Below are 17,026 nucleotides of genomic sequence, written 5' to 3'. Positions count from 1 at the left end.
GTCTGCGTGGACTTGTTGAACCAAATGGCCTGTTTCCACATTGTAGGGATTCTATTCTATGCTGTTGTTCACGTCTGGTCTGAGAGAGTAAACTCACAGGTGGTTATCATTCACAGGACATCAGTTCTTACTGGAAACAAATCATATTGCAAACAGAAACAAATAGAAATTCTGCTCTTCTCTCTCTCTCTCTCTCTCTCTCTGAAGATTTCCATTTTGTCTGAAATATTCAAACCACGATTTCTCAGCTAATTTCACATCTGACAAAGGGTAACTGACTTCAAATACTAACACTGTTTCTCTCTCCATGGGCTGCTGCCTGACCTGCTGGGTTTCTCCAGGTTTCCAGTGATCTACTTCTTCATTTTATTTCAGTCACGCAGGGCCCTCTGGTTTTATTAGTTTGTCTTTGATTGATTCACCACAGATTAAGGACGAAGGGTCTAAATGAGGAAAATGATGGTGATATAGTATCATCAGTGGATTAGTAATCCAGAGAGCCGAGTCATAGATTTCAAAACTCAAAACACATGGTAGAATTTGATATTTAAATATCTGGAATTAAAAATCTCACAAAGGCATGAAATGATTTTTGTAAAAACCATCCTTTTCACTAACTTCCTTTAAAGAGTAAATTCTGCTGTCCTTATCCGGTCTGACCTACAAGTAGCTCTCGGTCAATAGCAATGTCACTGCCTCTGAATTGCCTCTGAAGGTGAGCAAGCCTCTCAGTTATAACAATCAGTTGGCAGAGATGCTGCCACAAGTTAAATCTGTGAAACATTTCCCAAGAAGAAGGAAGATATTTAGAGGGGTTAGGAAATAGATTAGCTCAGGTGTCAGGGTTTTCATGTGAAAGGTCCAGACCTGAAGTGTTTGTTTCAAACCAGGAAGACAATATGTGAAGTTGAGAGTGTTCCAGCTCAGTTGTACTTCAGTCAAGGAAGGGCTACAATAGACCAGGAGTTGAAAGAAACCATTAAGTCAGGCCTATAGATGTGATACAGAGGGGATTCTCTGTGGTGTCTGAATACAATAAAATGATGCTGTTGGGATCAATAGGATTATATTTTTAATTGTGCATTTCTAAACCTTTCAAATTGTGTTAAATATAAAAGTAAAAAGCTTGGATTATCATTAGAACCAACCCTTCAGTATTGTATGCTTATGTTTCAGTGAATGACCACATCATTAAATAAAAAGAAGTTAAACAAACGATGATCTGTCAAGTTGGATTTTAGTCTGTGATTTCATTTGGCCAGTAATAAGGTCAGCTGGGATCTCAGCAACATTTATCCCAAATGGAGAAAACTTTGCAAAGGCACTACTTCTCTGGTAAATTGTGCACAAAGTAATCTTCAAACAGATAGTTTAACAGACTTTATTTTGCAGGATACATGTGCCATCTGCACAGTGAAATACCTACACCCTTTGGCTATATTAAAAATAGTTCATCATTCCTTCCCATATTGTTCAATCATCTTGACATGCTGCAGTTCTGCAAGAATTCCAATAAATATAAACTGGAATTAAAAGTAAAAAGGATTTAATTGGACTGATCTGCTTTCACTGAATACAAATATGAAGAAATAGCATTCACCTCCATTTGAAACCACCCAAACTGGACACTTTCTCCAGTGTAACATACACCAAGCTCTGTTACCTTTAAGTGTTAAATGTGTTGGACTGTGCTGCAGTTCATGTTGTATTATATCATCAAATTGGTTTAATTCTATTGAGGACTAGGGAAAAGGTTGAAAAATAAATTAAGCAAAAAGTTTTTTTCTATTGAAAAAAAATTGAAAACAATGATATATGATGAAAAAAAGTTAAATTGGAGGGCTCTCTTAGACCTGCTTCTGGCTTCATTAGAACAGCGATCTCCTCCCCTCCCACTGGGACCAAAACTGTAATGACTGAATTATTACAAATACAATGGAACACAACAACTGCAACAAAAACCATTGGTTCAGTTTGAACATTTTTCTGAAGTCCCGAATCTGTGTTGTCCATTGTCACTGAGTCTGAAACTGTACCTTTGATATTTCTTAATTGCTTCACAATCCAAATGATCCCAGTGATTAAAGTAATGATGACAAGACAGAGCATCAGAGATAAAAACACCAGCCAGCCTGAGACAGAAGGGAAGAATCCATCTGGAAAGTAAATGGCAGTTCATTCGATACTTATAATTTCAGATACATTCCACGGGAATCATCCTTTTAAAATGACTGAGTTTAGTACATTTTCAGGTTTATGGTCCCCGAGTTGAAGACTTTGGTTTCTACCAAGTGAGTGGGTAGTTAAGATCGCCCATGTCACCCTCTTGTACCTGAGTCACTCGGATATCACTAACTATGGATTTTGCACAGACTGCTCACTGCACTGCTAACCCAAAGCTGGCCCCTTTAAACATGTGGATCAAAAATGGACTGTGTTATTGGACCCAGGTGATGTTGCAGGGATAATGTCACTGAGGCCCAGGATAAAGCTCTGGGGATACAGGTTCAAACCCAGCACAGCGGTTAATGGAATTTAAATTCAACAAATGAAATCTGGAGTTTGAAGCCAGTCCCTGTAATGGTGACTGTTGAGCTAATATCGGTTATGGATAAAGAGCTGACAATAACTGTGTATAGGGGGTCTCTGGGTAACGAACGTCTGGACTTATGAACCAACCTCCGTAAAGCCTATTATTTTAAAGAATCCAAGTTACATATAATAGTTTGTACTAACGAATGGGTCGACTACTTTGTGTGTAGCTGTTCCGACTTACATACAAATTCGACTTACTGACAGACTTAAAAATTGAATTTATTTGTAATCCGGGGACTTCCTGTATTGCGGATTTGCACGTCCCAAGCTCCAGGATGAGAGTCTGGGAGTTCAGAACATCCATTGTAAAGCTCAATGGAGAAACACCATGACCAAAGGCACTCCCACCAAAGAGTTTTTGTTTAATCAGCCTTTTCAAAGATGTTATTGCACACCTCTTGAGTCGGTGGGAATGGAAACCAAACCTTTTAGCACAGAGGCAGGGACGCTACCACTGTGCCACAAGAGGCTGGATCCCACGTCAAAGCCCTCAAGTTGTCTGCACCAGAGAATGTTTCACATAAAATATAAATGTATATTGTAAATATAAACTCAAATTGTAAATTTGTAAGGGCACCTCAGAGTGTGACACTGCAGCCAAAAGTGCACCAAATTAAAAAAACACACATCACATTATAGTCTAACAGGTTTATTTGGAAATCCAAGCTTTCGGAACACTGCTCCTTCATCAGGCACACAGTGAGGCAGGATCTTAGCACACAGAATTTATCGCAAAAGATCATAGTGTCATACACAGCTGATGTGATATAACCCGGTTTTGATTCATTCATATGGAAATCCCAGAACTTCTTTTCAAGTCACATTTCCAAGATAACTTACGGTTTTATAAAATAAAGTGACATCTCAGCTCAGACAATGTATTAAAGGTGCAAGGCTACAGTCTGTCTGTATCCCAATCTTGAGTCAGACTGGTTCTATTTCCAAAGTAGGAGTGTGTGTGTGTGTGTATGCGTGTGCTTGGTAGCGTGTGTGCATAAGTGTGATGGAGTATAAACCTGTGAGAGGGTGTGCACGTGGATGTGAGTGTGGGGGCTGTATGTGTCTGATAGAAAGCACGTGTATGAGAGAGGGTCTGCGTGAGTGTGTGAGTATGTAAGAGTGCGTGTGTGTGTACATGCATGTGAGAGAGAGTGTGTAGTGCAGTAGGGTCACCTGTAATGTGACATGAACACAATGGCCCAGTTGAGGCCATCCTCATGGGTATTGAACTTGGCTATCAGCCTCTGCTTGGCCACTTTGCGTTGTTGCGAAGTCCACCTTGGAGGACCATTACACTACTAAGTTCTAACTGCTCCGTTATTTGTTTTTATGGAGTTCGTGAACAGAGTGTTTATTTTGAAAATAAAACTGTATTTTATCATGAACCGACCTGCTATCTGGATTGCTGCTTCTTGTTCTTCTTTCACAGCTCAGACTGCTCACCTGAATTATAATCAGCTAATGTTTCCCTAAATGTTCTCGTAATTGTCATTTTGAATTGGTTAAAATCTGTATCTTCTTCAGGGATGCTTGTCCATTTGTGATTCTTTGAGAAATTATTCAACACATACTTTCATATCCTTACTGCCTTGCAGTCAGTTCTGATTTTGACAGAGTTTTATGGGTGGCTTGGAATTATGTTGTATTTGCCTGTTGGAGAGAATCCTTCCCCTGCTTCATTGCCCCTTTACCAGATGGTGTTTGATTCTCTAATCCCTGACCATAGAGCAGATACCTTTCAAGGACCCCAACTGCACAGTTTCAGCCTCAGCGATGAGTTGCTGCAGACCCTGTTAAGTGGCTTTTCTCGCTGGGATACACAGCACTTCCTGACTCTGGGCTTGATTCCGAGCTCCAGGTCCTCTTTCCTAGCCTTGTCTATGTTGTTTATCCTGACGTAGACCACAACAACTGGATCTTCCCCCTCCCTCTCCAATGTCCTTCCAAGCCAGTCAGAGTTGTCCCGCACCCTGGCACTGGGCAGGCAACATACCAGGCAGGACTCTCGATCCTGTTTACAAAGGATACCATCAATTATAGAATCCCCTACAACTACCACTTACCTTTTTGCTCTCCCCCTTGTGAATGGCCTCCTGTACCATGGTGCTGGTGGTCAGCTGGCTCACCCTCCCTACAGCCCTTCTCCTCATCCACACGGGGAGCAAGGACCTCGTCCTTGATGGACAAGGTCAGGAGCTGAGGCTGCTCTACCCGAGATCCATCGACCTGCCTCACTTGCAGTCACACCCTGCTGTCCCTGGCCACTGACTGAATTTGTGGTACTTAACCAACCAGGTGTGACTGTCTCCTGGGACACAGTGTCCAGGTAACTCTCTCCCTCCCAGATGTGCCGCAGTGTTTGAAGCTCAGACTCTAGCTCATCAATTCTGAGCCTGAGCTCCTCCAACAACCAACACTTGCTGTAGATGTGGTCACTGCAGTTCACAATGGGATCAGCCAGCTCCCACATCACACAGTTACAGCACATCACCTGCCCAGACACCTCGACTTAGTTAATCCCTGATCCCACTGGGAATGAACACTTCCTGAAAGTAAACAGCACTTGGGACTCATTTCTTACTTTCCGATAATTACATAGAACATAGAATCGTACAGCACAGAACAGGCCCTTCAGCCCACAATGTTGTGCCGACCATTAGTCCTTATGTGAGGTAAACCTAACGTACGAACCCTCAAATTTCTGTGACCATATGCATGTCCAGCAGTCTCTTAAATATCCCCAATGACCTCACTTCCACAACTGCTGCTGGCAACGCATTCCATGCTCTCACAACTCTCTGCGTAAAGAACTCGCCTCTCACATCCCCTCTATACTTTCCGCCAAACAACTTAAAACTATGATCCCTCGTGTTAACAATTTCTGCCCTGGGAAAAAGTCTCTGGCTATCAACTCTACCTATGCCTCTCAATATCTTGTACACCTCAATTAGGTCCCCTCTCTTCCTTCTTTTTTCCAATGAAAAAAGTCCGAGCTCAATCAACCTCTCTTCCTAAGATAAGCCGTCCATTCCAGGCAGCATCCTGGTAAACCTCCTCTGAACCCTCTCCAAAGCATCCACATCTTTCCTATAATAGGGCGACCAGAACTGGACACAGTATTCCAAGTGCAGTCTGACCAAAGTTTTATAGAGCTGCATCAAGATCTCACGGCTCTTAAACTCAATCCCACTGTTAATGAAAGCCAAAACACCATATATTTTCTGAACAATCCTGTCCACTTGGGGGGCAATTTTAAGGGATCTATGTACCTGCACACCAAGATCCCTCTGTTCCTTCACACTGCCAAGAATCCTGTCTTTAATCCTGAAATTGATCGAAGATTTTCCGCCTTTCTTCAATAGATGTGTGAACAGTAAACACGCACAATAGCAGCTCCTCTCCTAAAATGTTTACTTTCACTTTTCAGTGAATTTACAAATTGATCGATGACCCGCGGAGCCTTTTCAGACACACGGTACAGGACCGCCACCGTCTGGCGGGGGACGGTACTGCGGCCCAATGTCTTTCAGTAACCATTACATCCAGCAAATGGCGCTGTCACACATCAAATCCTGGGCTTGTTGGCAATAGAGTCATAAATGTTGCAATTGTACCAGCCACCACCACTCCCTCTGGCAGCTCATTCCATACCCGTACTACCCTCTGTATGAGAAAGTTGCCCCGTAAGTCTCTTTTATATCTTTTCCCTCTCACCCTAAACCTATGCCCTCTAGTTCTGGACTCCCCAACCCCAGGGAAAAGACTTTGCCTACTTATCCTCTCCATGCCCCTCATAATTTTGTAAACCTCTATAAGGTCACTCCTCAGCCTCCGACACTCCAGGGAAAACAGCCCCCAGCCTGTTCAGCCTCTCAGTATAGCTCGAATCCTCCAACCCTGACAACATCCTTGTAAATCTTTTCTGAACCCTTTCAAGTTTCACAACATCTTTCCAACAGGAAGGAGACCAGAATTGTACGCAATATTCCAACTGTAGCCTAATGTCCTGTACAGCCACAACATGACCTCCCAACTCCTGTACTCAATACTCTGATCAATAAAGAAAACATACCAAATGCCTTCTTCACTATCTACCTGCGACTCCACTTTCAAGGAGCTATGAACCTGCACTCCAAGGTCTCTTTGTTCAGCAACACTCCCTAGGATCTTACCATTAAGTGCATAAGTTCTGCTAAGATTTGCTTTCCCAAAATGCAGCACCTCGCATTTATCTGAATCAAACTCCATCTGCCATTTCTTAGCCCATTGGCCCATCTGGTCCAGATCCTGTTGTAATCTGAGGTAACCCTCTTCACTATCCACTACACCTCAAATTATAGTGCCATCTGCAAACTTACTCACTGTACCTCTTATGCTCGCATCTAAATCATTGATGTAAATGACAAAAAGTAGAGGGCCCAGTACCGATCCTTGTGGCACTCCACTGGTCACAGGCCTCCAGTCCGAAAAACAACCCTCCACCACCATCTTGTATCTTCTATCTTTGAGCCAGTTCTGTATCCAAATGGCTAGATCTCTACTCTATTCCATGAGATCTAAACTTGCTAACTAGTCTCCCATGGGGAACCTTGTCGAACGCCTTACTGAAGTCCATATAGATCACATCTACCACTCTGCCCTCATCAATCCTCTTTGTTACTTCTTCAAAAAATTCAATCAAGTTTGTGAGACATGATTTCCCATGCACAAAGCCATGTTGACTGTCCCGAATCAGTCTTTGCCTTTCCAAATACATGTACATTCTGTCCCTCAGGATTCCCTCCAACAACTTGCACACCACCGAGGTCAGGCTCATTGGTTTATAGTTCCCTGGCTTGTCTTTACCGCCCTTCTTAAACAGTGGCAACACTTTAGCCAATCTCTGGTATTCCAGCACCTCACCTGTGACTATCAATGATACAAATATCTCAGCAAGAGGCCCAGCAATCACTTCTCTAGCTTCCCACAGAGTTCCAGGGTACACCTGAACAGGTCCTGGGGATTTATCCACCTTTACCCTTATCAAGACATCCAGCACTTCCTCCTCTATAATCTGGACATTTTGCAAGATGTCACCATCTATTTCCCTACAGTATATATCTTCCATATCCTTTTCCACAGTAAATACTGATGCAAAATACTCATTTAGTATCTCCCCCATTTTCTGCAGCTCCACACAAAGGCCGCCTTGCTGATCTTTGAGGGGCCCTATTCTCTTCCTAGTTATCCTTTTATCCTTAATGTATTTGTAAAAACCCTTTGGATCCTCCTTAATTCTATTTGCCAAAGGTATCTCATGTCCCCGTTTTGTCCTCCTGATTTCCCTCTTATGTATACTCTTACTTTCTTTATACTCTTCTAAGGATTCACTCGATCTATCCTGTCTATGCCTGACATATGCTTCCTTCTTTTTCTTAACCAAACCCTCAATTTCTTTAGTCGTCCAGCATTCCCTATACCTATTAGCCTTCCCTTTCACCCTGACAGGAATATACTTTCTCTGGTTTCTTGTTATCTCATTTCTCAAGGCTTCCCATTTTCCAGCCGTCCCTTTACCTGCGAACATCTGCCCCCAATCAGCATTTGAAAGTTATTGCCTCATACCATCAAAATTGGCCTTTCTCCAATTTAGAACTTCAACTTTTAGATCTGGTCTATCCTTTTCCATCACTATTTTATATCTAATAGAATTATGGTTGCTGGCCCCAAAGTGGTCCCCCACTGACACCTCAGTCACCTGCCCTGCCTTATTTCCCAAGACTAGGTCAAGTTTTGTACCTTCTCTGGTCGGTACATCCACATACTGAATCAGAAGTGCCTCTTGCATGCACTTAACAAATTCCTCTCCATCCCTTAACACTATGGCAGTCCAAGTCTGTGATTGGAAAGTTAAAATCTCCTTCCATAACTACCCTATTTTTCTTACAGATAGCTGAGATCTCCTTACAAGTCTGTTTCTCAATTTCCCTCTGACTATTGGGGGATCTATAATATAATCTCAATAAGGTGATCATCCTTTTCTTCTTTCTCAGTTCCACCCAAATAACATTCCTGGATGTATTTCTGGGAATATCCTCCCTCAGCACAGCTGTAATGCTATCCCTTATCAAAAATGCCACTCCCCCTCCTCTCTTGCCTCCCTTTCCATCCTTCCTGTAGCATTTATATCCTGGAACATTAAGCTGCCAGTCCTGCCCATCCCTGAGCCATGTTTCTGTAATTGCTATGATATCCCAGTCCCATGTTCCTAACCATGCCCTGAGTTCATCTGCCTTCCCTGTTAGGCCCCTTGCATTGAAATAAATGCGGTTTAATGTATTAGTCCTACCTTGTCCCTGCCTGCCCTGTTTGACTCACTTCTGTTCTCAACTGTACCCGTCTCAGATCGATCTCTTTCCTCACTATCTCCCAATGATCCAAAAATGTGAATCCTTCTCCCATACATCAGCTCCTCAGCCATGCATTCATCTGCTCTATCCTCCTATTCCTGCCCTCCCTAGCTCTGGGAGTAATAGAACTGGGAGTAATCCAGATATTACTACTCTCGAGGACCTCCTTTTTAAATTTCTGCCTGATTTTCAGTAATCTCCCTTCAGAATCTCACCATCTTCCCTTCCTATGTCGTTGGTTCCAATGTGGACAATGACCTCTTGCTGGCCTCTCTCCCCCGTGAGTGGTGACCTGGGTATGTGTGATTTGGGATGATTTTGTGTGTCTGTGTGAAGAATCAGGCTTTGTTTTGTGGGGAGGGAGGAGTGTGTGTCTGAGCTGAGGTGTGTACGTGAGGGGATGTGTTATTGGTAGCAGATCCGAAGGATCATGTTTGAGTTTGGAGACGCTGGTGGTACAGCCCACATGGGAACAGGCAATTCTAAACTTCCTGGTGTGTACTGAGGCAAACGTAATTAGGGAGCTGGAGGTGAAGGAACTCCGTGGGGGCAGAGACCAGAACATGATCCCATTCACCCTGCAGTCTGAGAGAGAGGGGGGGGGGGGGGGGGGGCAGGTTGGATCAGATGTAACAGGATTACAACTGAGTAAAGGTAATGACAAAGGTGTGATGGAGGAGCTGGCCAGAGGAGAATAGGCAGGGAGATGGGGAAGCAGCAACGGCAGGGCTTCCTGGGATAATTCAGGTGGCACAGCAGTAATTTATCCCAAGGAAGAGGAACCATCCCAAAGGGAGGATGAGGCACAGCTGACAAGGGAAGTTAGGGGCAGCATAAAAGGGTCCAACTTGATGAAGGTGAGTGGGAAGCCAAAGGATGGGACAGCTTTAAAAACCCAGCAGAGGAGAACTGACAAAGCAATAAGGAGGGAGAAGATGAAATATGAGAGTAAACGAGCTCGTAATTTAAAAAAAGATTGCAAGACCTTTTTTTAGATATTGGAAAGGTAAGTGAGAGGCAAGAATGGACCGTGGGAAAATGAAACTTGGTGAAGACTAATGGGGAACGAAAGAACAGTCGAGGAACTGAATGGACACTCTGCATCTGTCTTCACAGTGGGCGACACCAGCAGCATACCAGAACGTCAACAACATCAAGGGACAGAGGTGAGTGCTCATCACAAAGGAGAAGGTGCTGGGGAAGCTGCAAGGTCTGAAGGTGGATCAATCACCCAGACTGGATGGACTACAGCCCAGAGTTCTGAAGGAAAGAGCTGAGGAGACTGTGAAAGTATTGCTGTGATCGCACAGAAATAACGAGTCAGGGAGGGGCCCAGAGGCCTGGAAAATGAGGATTGTACCATCCCTGTTTAAGAGGGGAGGGAGGCAGAAGATAATAAACTCGAGGGCGGTTAGCCTGACCTCGGTCGTTGGTAAGATTCTAGAGTTCATTATTAAGAATGAGATTGCAGAGTACTCGGTAAGTACATGGTTAAACTAGGGCTGAGTCAGCACGGCTTCATCAAGAATAGGTCATGCCGTACAAATCTGTTCGAATTGTTTGAGGAGGTAATGAACAAGTTAGACAAAGGAGAGTCAGTGAAGTAAAAGTGGGGGAACACTTTGGGTCTAGTGATCATAGTTTTATTGGTTTCAAAATGGTTATGGTCAAGGATAAGCCTTCCATAAAAGTTAATGATTTTTATTGGAGTAAGGCGCAGTTTAATGGTGTGAGACAAGAACTTTCACAAGTTGATTGGAGGAGAGTGCTCACAGGAAAAGGATGCCTGACCAGTGGGAGGTGTGCAAGAGTGTGATGACGAGAGTTCAGAGGCATTTAGTTCCTGTTAGAGTGAACGGTAAGGCTGGTAATGGATGAATAAAGATATTGAGATTCTAGTCAAGAATAAAAGAGAATCTTAGTTTCAACATCGACAACATGGTTCAATTGAATCTCTTAATCAATACAAAGGGTGTCAGGACATTCTTCAGAGAGAAATCAGGGAGGCCGAGAGGGGATGTGAGATGGCATTGGCAGGTAAAGTGAAGGAGAATCCAAAGAGATTCTACAAAATCATTAAGGGCAATAGGGTAACTGGAGAGGGGTCAGGGCCTCTTAAAGATCAAGGTGGTCATCTGTGTGTTTAACCCCCGGAGATGGGAGAGATACAAAATGAATATTTTGCATTGGATTTTATTGTGGAGAAAAATAATGGAGTCTGGAGAATGCAGAGAAATAAACTTTAATGTTTTAAAAACAGGCCACTTTACAGAAGAGGAGGTTCGAGAGGTCTTAGAGAATATAATGGTGGAAACATCTCCAGGAGCTGATCTACAGGATCCAAGAACATTGTGGGAAGTTAGGGAGGAAATGACAAGACCCTTTGCAGAAATATCTGCATCATCTCTAACTACGTGTGTGGTGCCTGATAACTGGCTAATGTTGTACCTTTGTTTAAGAAAGGTTATAAGGACTCACCCCCAGGGAGCAATAGACCTGTGAGTCTGACATCGGTTGTGGGTAAATTGTTGGAGGTGTTTGTAAAAGATAGGTTTTAGGGACATTTAGAGAGGGAAAAATTGATGAGGGAGTCAGCATGGTTTTGTGTGAGGAAAATCATATCTCATAAACTTGGTTGAGTTTTTTTTGAGCAAGTTACCAAAAAGATTGATGATGGCAGAGTAATTGACATTGTTTATTTGGATTTTAGTGAAGCCTTTAACAAGGTTCTGTCTGGTAGACTAATTAGGAAAGTTAGGTCCCATGGGATTCAGGATGTGCTTCCCAATTGGATACATAATTGGGTGAACAGGAGGAGACAGAGCAATGGTGGAGGGTTACTTTTCAGACTGGAGACCTGTGACCAGCAATGTTCCACAGGGATCAGTTCGGGGTCCTCTTTTGTTTGTCATTTATATAAATGATTTGGATGAGAACATTGAAGTCACGGTGAGTAAGTTTGTGGAAGAGACCGAGATTGGTGGCACAGTAGACAGTGAAGAAGGTTCTTTAAGGATACAGAGGGATTTCGATCAAATGGGTCAATGGGGCTGGAAAATGGCAGATGGAGTTCAATCCGGATAAATGTGAGGTCTTGCATTTTGGTACAAGGAACATGGGTAGGGCTTATACAGTTAATGGTCCAGCATTGGTTCAGGATTGTAGCACAGAGGGATCTGGGGTGCAGGGACATAATTCTTTGAAGTTTACATCACATCCAGACAAGGTGGTTAAAAAGGTGTTTGGCACACTTACCTTCATTGTTCAGTCCTTTGGGTAAAGGAGTTGGGAATCATGTTGAGGTTGTACAGGATATTGGTGAGGCCTCTTCTCGAATATTGTCTCGAGTTTTGGTCACCCAGTTATGGGGAGGATATTGTTAAGGTGGAGAGGGTTCCAAAGAGATTTACCAGGATGTTGCCGGGTATGGGAGGTTTGAGTTATAAAGAAAGGCTGGATAGACTGGGACCTTTTTACAGGAGTGGAGGAGGATGAGAGGTGACCTACGAGAAGTTTCTAAAATAATAAGAGGTATCGGGTTAATGGTAGATGTCTTTTCCTTAGGATGGGGGATTTCAAGTCTCGGGGGCACAGGTGACCGGAGAGAGATTTTAAAAAGACATAGGAGGTGATTTTTTTACACAGAGGGTGGTTTGTGTGGGCAGTGAACTACCTGAGGAAGTGGTGGATGCAGCTACAATGACAATGTTTAAAGGACATTTGGATAAGTACAAGAATAGGGAAGGTTTGGAGAGATTTGGGCTAGGAGCAGGCCCTTAGGACTCATTTATTTCAGAATTACTTTCGGCATGGACTGGTTGGACCGAAGGGTCTGTTCCACGCTGTATGGCCCTAGTAGGATTCTATTACTGAGTAGACATGATCTATTTGGATTTTCTGAAGGCCTCTGCCAAGGTGTAAGAACCCATGGTGTTCAGGGCAATGTACTGACACGGATAGAGGATTGGCTGACTGGCAGGTGGCAGACAGCGGGGATGTAACAGGGGTCTTCTGTCAGGGTGGCTGCCAGGGACAAGTGGAGCTCTGCAGGGGTCAGTGTTGGGACCACAACTCTCCACACAAAATATTAATGATCTCAGAGAAGGATCGAAGGATATTGTTGTGAAGTTTGCAAATGACACAAAGTGAAGTGGAGGGACAAGTCGTATTGAGGAAGCAAGGAGGCAACAGAAAGACATAGACAGGCTACAAGGGTGGGCAAAGAAGTGGCAGAAGGAATACAGTGTGGGAAAGTGTGAGGCCATGCATTTTGATTGGAAGAATAAAAGTGAATTTTATAGCTAGAGAAAGGCTTCAGAAATCTGAAGAACAGACGGAGTTTGGAGTCCTATTTCAGAATTCACTAAATATTAATGTCGGTTCAGTTGGCGGTTCGGATGTTGGCAATGCGCAACATTGGTATTCTGTAATGAGGGCGAGAATACGAAAGCAGTTTTGGGCTCCATATCTAAGGAAAGATGTACTGGATTAAAGGGGGCCAGAGGAGTCATAGAGTCACAAAGATGTACTGCACGGCAACAGACCCTTCGGTCCATCCGTCCATGTCGGTCAGATATCCTGTATTAATCTAGTCCCATTTGCCAGCATTTGGTCCATATCCCTCCAAACCCTTCATGTTCAAATACCCATCCAGATGCCTTTTAAGTGTTGTAATTGTACCAGCCTCCATCACTTCCATATACACACCACACTCTGTGTGATAAAGTTTAACAACATCCTTCCTATAGTAGGGAGACCAGAATTGCATGCAATATTCCAAAAGTGGTCTAACCAACATCCTGTACAGCCAGAACACGACCTCCCAACTCCTCTATTCAATGTACTAACCAATAAAGAAAAGCATACCAAACACCTTCTACCTGTGACTGTAAATTCAAGGAGCTAAGAACTTGCACCCTAAGTTCTCTTTGTTCAGCAACACTCCCAGAACCTTCCCATTAAGTGCAGAGTCCTGTCCTGATTTGCTTTTCCAAAATGCAGTACCTCACATTAAACTCCATCTGCTCTCCTCAGCCTTTTGGCCCTTATGATCAAGATCCCATTTTACTCTGACATAAACCTTTGTCGCTGTCCACTGCACCTCCAATTTTAGCGTCATCTCCAAACTTACTGGGAGATTCAAGATGGTGGCAATCTGAATAGATCAGCTTTGCTGAGCTCTGCACCCCAACCCAAGGCAGTAATATGTTTTCACCCCCCCCCCCCCCCCCCCCCCCCACCTTAGTTATTTTTACAAAGAAATTATTGTTAAACGATAAAACAACTGTTTAAAACCTTTTTGGAGTGTGTGAGAATGACTAAGGGGAAGCAAATGGCCAAGTCTCAACAGTCAGGACACTCTGAAACAGTGGGCGGGCCCGAGACTGTAACTGGGGCAGCAGCTGCAGCTCCCTCACCAGCTGTGATAGAAATGTCTGCACAGCACAACAGCGAGAAATCAGAATGGTGTGTTACCTCCCTGGAGGAACTCGGAGTGATCCAACAGCTAATCCAGGAGATGAGGGAAGAGACTCATAATCACCGAGAGCCCATCTCAGCCATGCTGCCAAAGCATGAGAAGGAGTTGGAAGGGCTCAGGAAGCGAGTTGAAGAGGCTGAGAAGCGGACCGCAGTGTTGGAGACTGAGGTCGAGACCTCAGTGGGCAGATCCATGCCCTTGAGAAACAGGCTCGGGCCCTGACTCAGCAAGTCAATGATAGAGGTAGGAGGAAAAATATCTGGGCCATCGCCCTGCTGGAGGGTGTAGAAGGTGGGCAGCCAGCAAGTTTATTTGAAGACTGGTTGCCTCATTTCTTGGCTGGGATGCGTGGGATATAGGTAAATTAATGTTACTTCTGCAATTCTGCAATTCCATTTTACAAAGTAAAATGAGCTCACACCAATGTGTAATTGTTTTAGCCATGAGCTGAGTCAACAAGAATGGAAACGATGTGGAGGAAATATATAATTGTTTTTGTATTAGCTAAAATTGTATGTCAGAAGGTAGACATTACGGGCAAATAGATAAGATGTTGTGAGGGGATGAAGTTAAGCTAGATACGCCTGTACAAACAGTAGGTATAAACATCTGCTTCCCACTTTTACAAAAACACAGGAACAAACCCCAATTAAAAGGGTCATAGGGATCAGAACGGCCTCGGGAAAGGCACAGATGAAGGGGGTAGATAATGATGAAGAAAGAATATGCCTAACAATGATCTACAGTGGGATGAGGTCAAACAGCCTTGTGAGGCCAGAAATAAGCATTTTGTCACAGACAAGACCGGATAAGGCAAGAGATAAACAGGGGTAATGGGGGCCGGTCTTAGGGAAGTGGAGGATGTAAACAGGGGAGGGAGCAGTGTAAAACAATAGACATCAAATCATATAAATGTTGTGTATGAATTGAATTTGGTGTGTGTATGTCCTCTACCTTATAGGCACTGGACATCTCACCCACTTGCAAGTGTAAAATAAAGGACACTGCTGATTCAGATTTTGTCTCGGACTGCAATTATTGAGGTGTGTGAGCTTTGTTTCTCACAGATGCCAAGGCAGACTGGGTGAAGGTTGACAGAGCTCACCAGGTTGTGGTGCACAGATCCAGTCAGGGTCAGTGTCCCCCACCTGGTTCTGATCTGATTTCAATACTACAGGGACTAGCAGAGAGTCATGACAGCTTCCAGAAGGTTGGGGAGAGAACCACAGGCCCTGACCTATCAGGGAACTAAGATAATGTTTTTCCAGGACTTTTCTGCAGCAGTGATCCATAAGAGGAAATCGTTTGATGAGGTTAAGAGAAGTTTAAAGGATCTCAGTATACAGTATTCAATGAGCTACCCAGTGGTGCTTTGTATTATGTACAAGGAAACTGTGCAGTTGTTTCACTCCTTGGAACAGGCCAAGAACTTCTTGGACACTTTAAAATAATGTTGATGTGTTTATGGACATGAACAACAGTGTCTGGGGTTTGTTTTGTCTTGCTTTTATTTCTTGTACTTTCACTCTTTTCCCAAAGAAGCTGTTGTCGGTGGGTTTTTCTCTCCGAGCTGGAGTGGTATTGATATATTGTGGGGAGTGAGCAGAGGGCTCACTGTTTTGGTTATACCCCTGTGTTTACAAAGGCCTTTGTTTGGTTTCTCCCATTGCTTGGGTTTGGGGTACAGCTTGAGCTGGAAGTGAAGGGGATGGAGGTGTGTGTGGGAAATGTAAGTGCCCTTTGTGGGCAGGGTGTAGTCACCCCAGTAAGTGCCTTTTGTGTTTTGTTGTTAGTTTAGTTTTTTGGGGGTTTTTTTGGGAAATAAACTCTATGAGTCTCCTTTTGAGTATGCTCAGCGTATTGGAAGATGAATTCTTCCTCTCGACAGGTCAAAGGTGATTGCAAAGGATCATGGTTAGCAGCATTCTGAAATGGTGCACCTGGAAACGTTTGAAAGATCTTGCCTAATTTCATCAAAATTGGCCTTCCTCTAATTTAGAACTTTATCGGTCCTGCCTGGTTCTTTGCTTTTTTCCTGCCTTCCCTGACTGTTCAAATTACTCCTTTTCCTAACTATTGCAGTCTCAGACTGCTCCCTTTCCTCACTATCTTCCAGGGCTCCCCCAACATAGTTTAAATCCTACCAAGCAACTCTAGTCAATCTCCCTGGCAGTATATCAGTCCCCTTTCAATTCAAGTGGAATCCACCCTTCTTGTACAGGTCACTTCAACCTCAGTAGAGTTTCCAATGATCCAAAAATGTGAACCATTCTCCCCTGCACCAGCTCCTCAGCCACACATTCATCTGCTCTATCCTCCTATTCCTTCCCTCAGTAGCTCGTAGCACTGAGAATAATCCAGATATTACAACACTCAAGGACCTCCTTTTTAGATTCCTGCCTAACCCCTCAGACTCTCATCTTTTTTCCTTCCTGTGTCATTAGTTCCAATGTGTACAATGACCTCCTGCTGGTCCCACTCCCCTTTGAGGATATTCTGCACCCTCTCTGAGAGATCCCTGATCCTGGCACCAGGGAGGTAACACACCATTCTGATTTCTCGC

General features: G+C 43.7%; 1 protein-coding gene across 1 annotated transcript in view; it reads right to left on the bottom strand.

Moving 5' to 3' along the window:
- Nucleotides 1-1,785: 1,785 nt before the first annotated feature.
- Nucleotides 1,786-17,026, bottom strand: part of LOC140455111 (butyrophilin subfamily 3 member A2-like) — a 307,710-nt gene continuing 292,469 nt past the window's right edge. The window contains exon 5 of the mRNA XM_072549771.1: nt 1,786-2,156. Coding sequence (XP_072405872.1) covers nt 1,786-2,156 — 371 coding nt within the window. The remainder of the gene's footprint in view (nt 2,157-17,026) is intronic.

This window comes from Chiloscyllium punctatum, chromosome 30, assembly GCF_047496795.1.
Source record: "Chiloscyllium punctatum isolate Juve2018m chromosome 30, sChiPun1.3, whole genome shotgun sequence".
Taxonomy (NCBI): domain Eukaryota; kingdom Metazoa; phylum Chordata; class Chondrichthyes; order Orectolobiformes; family Hemiscylliidae; genus Chiloscyllium; species Chiloscyllium punctatum.
This window is presented reverse-complemented; position numbering and strand designations above follow the sequence as displayed.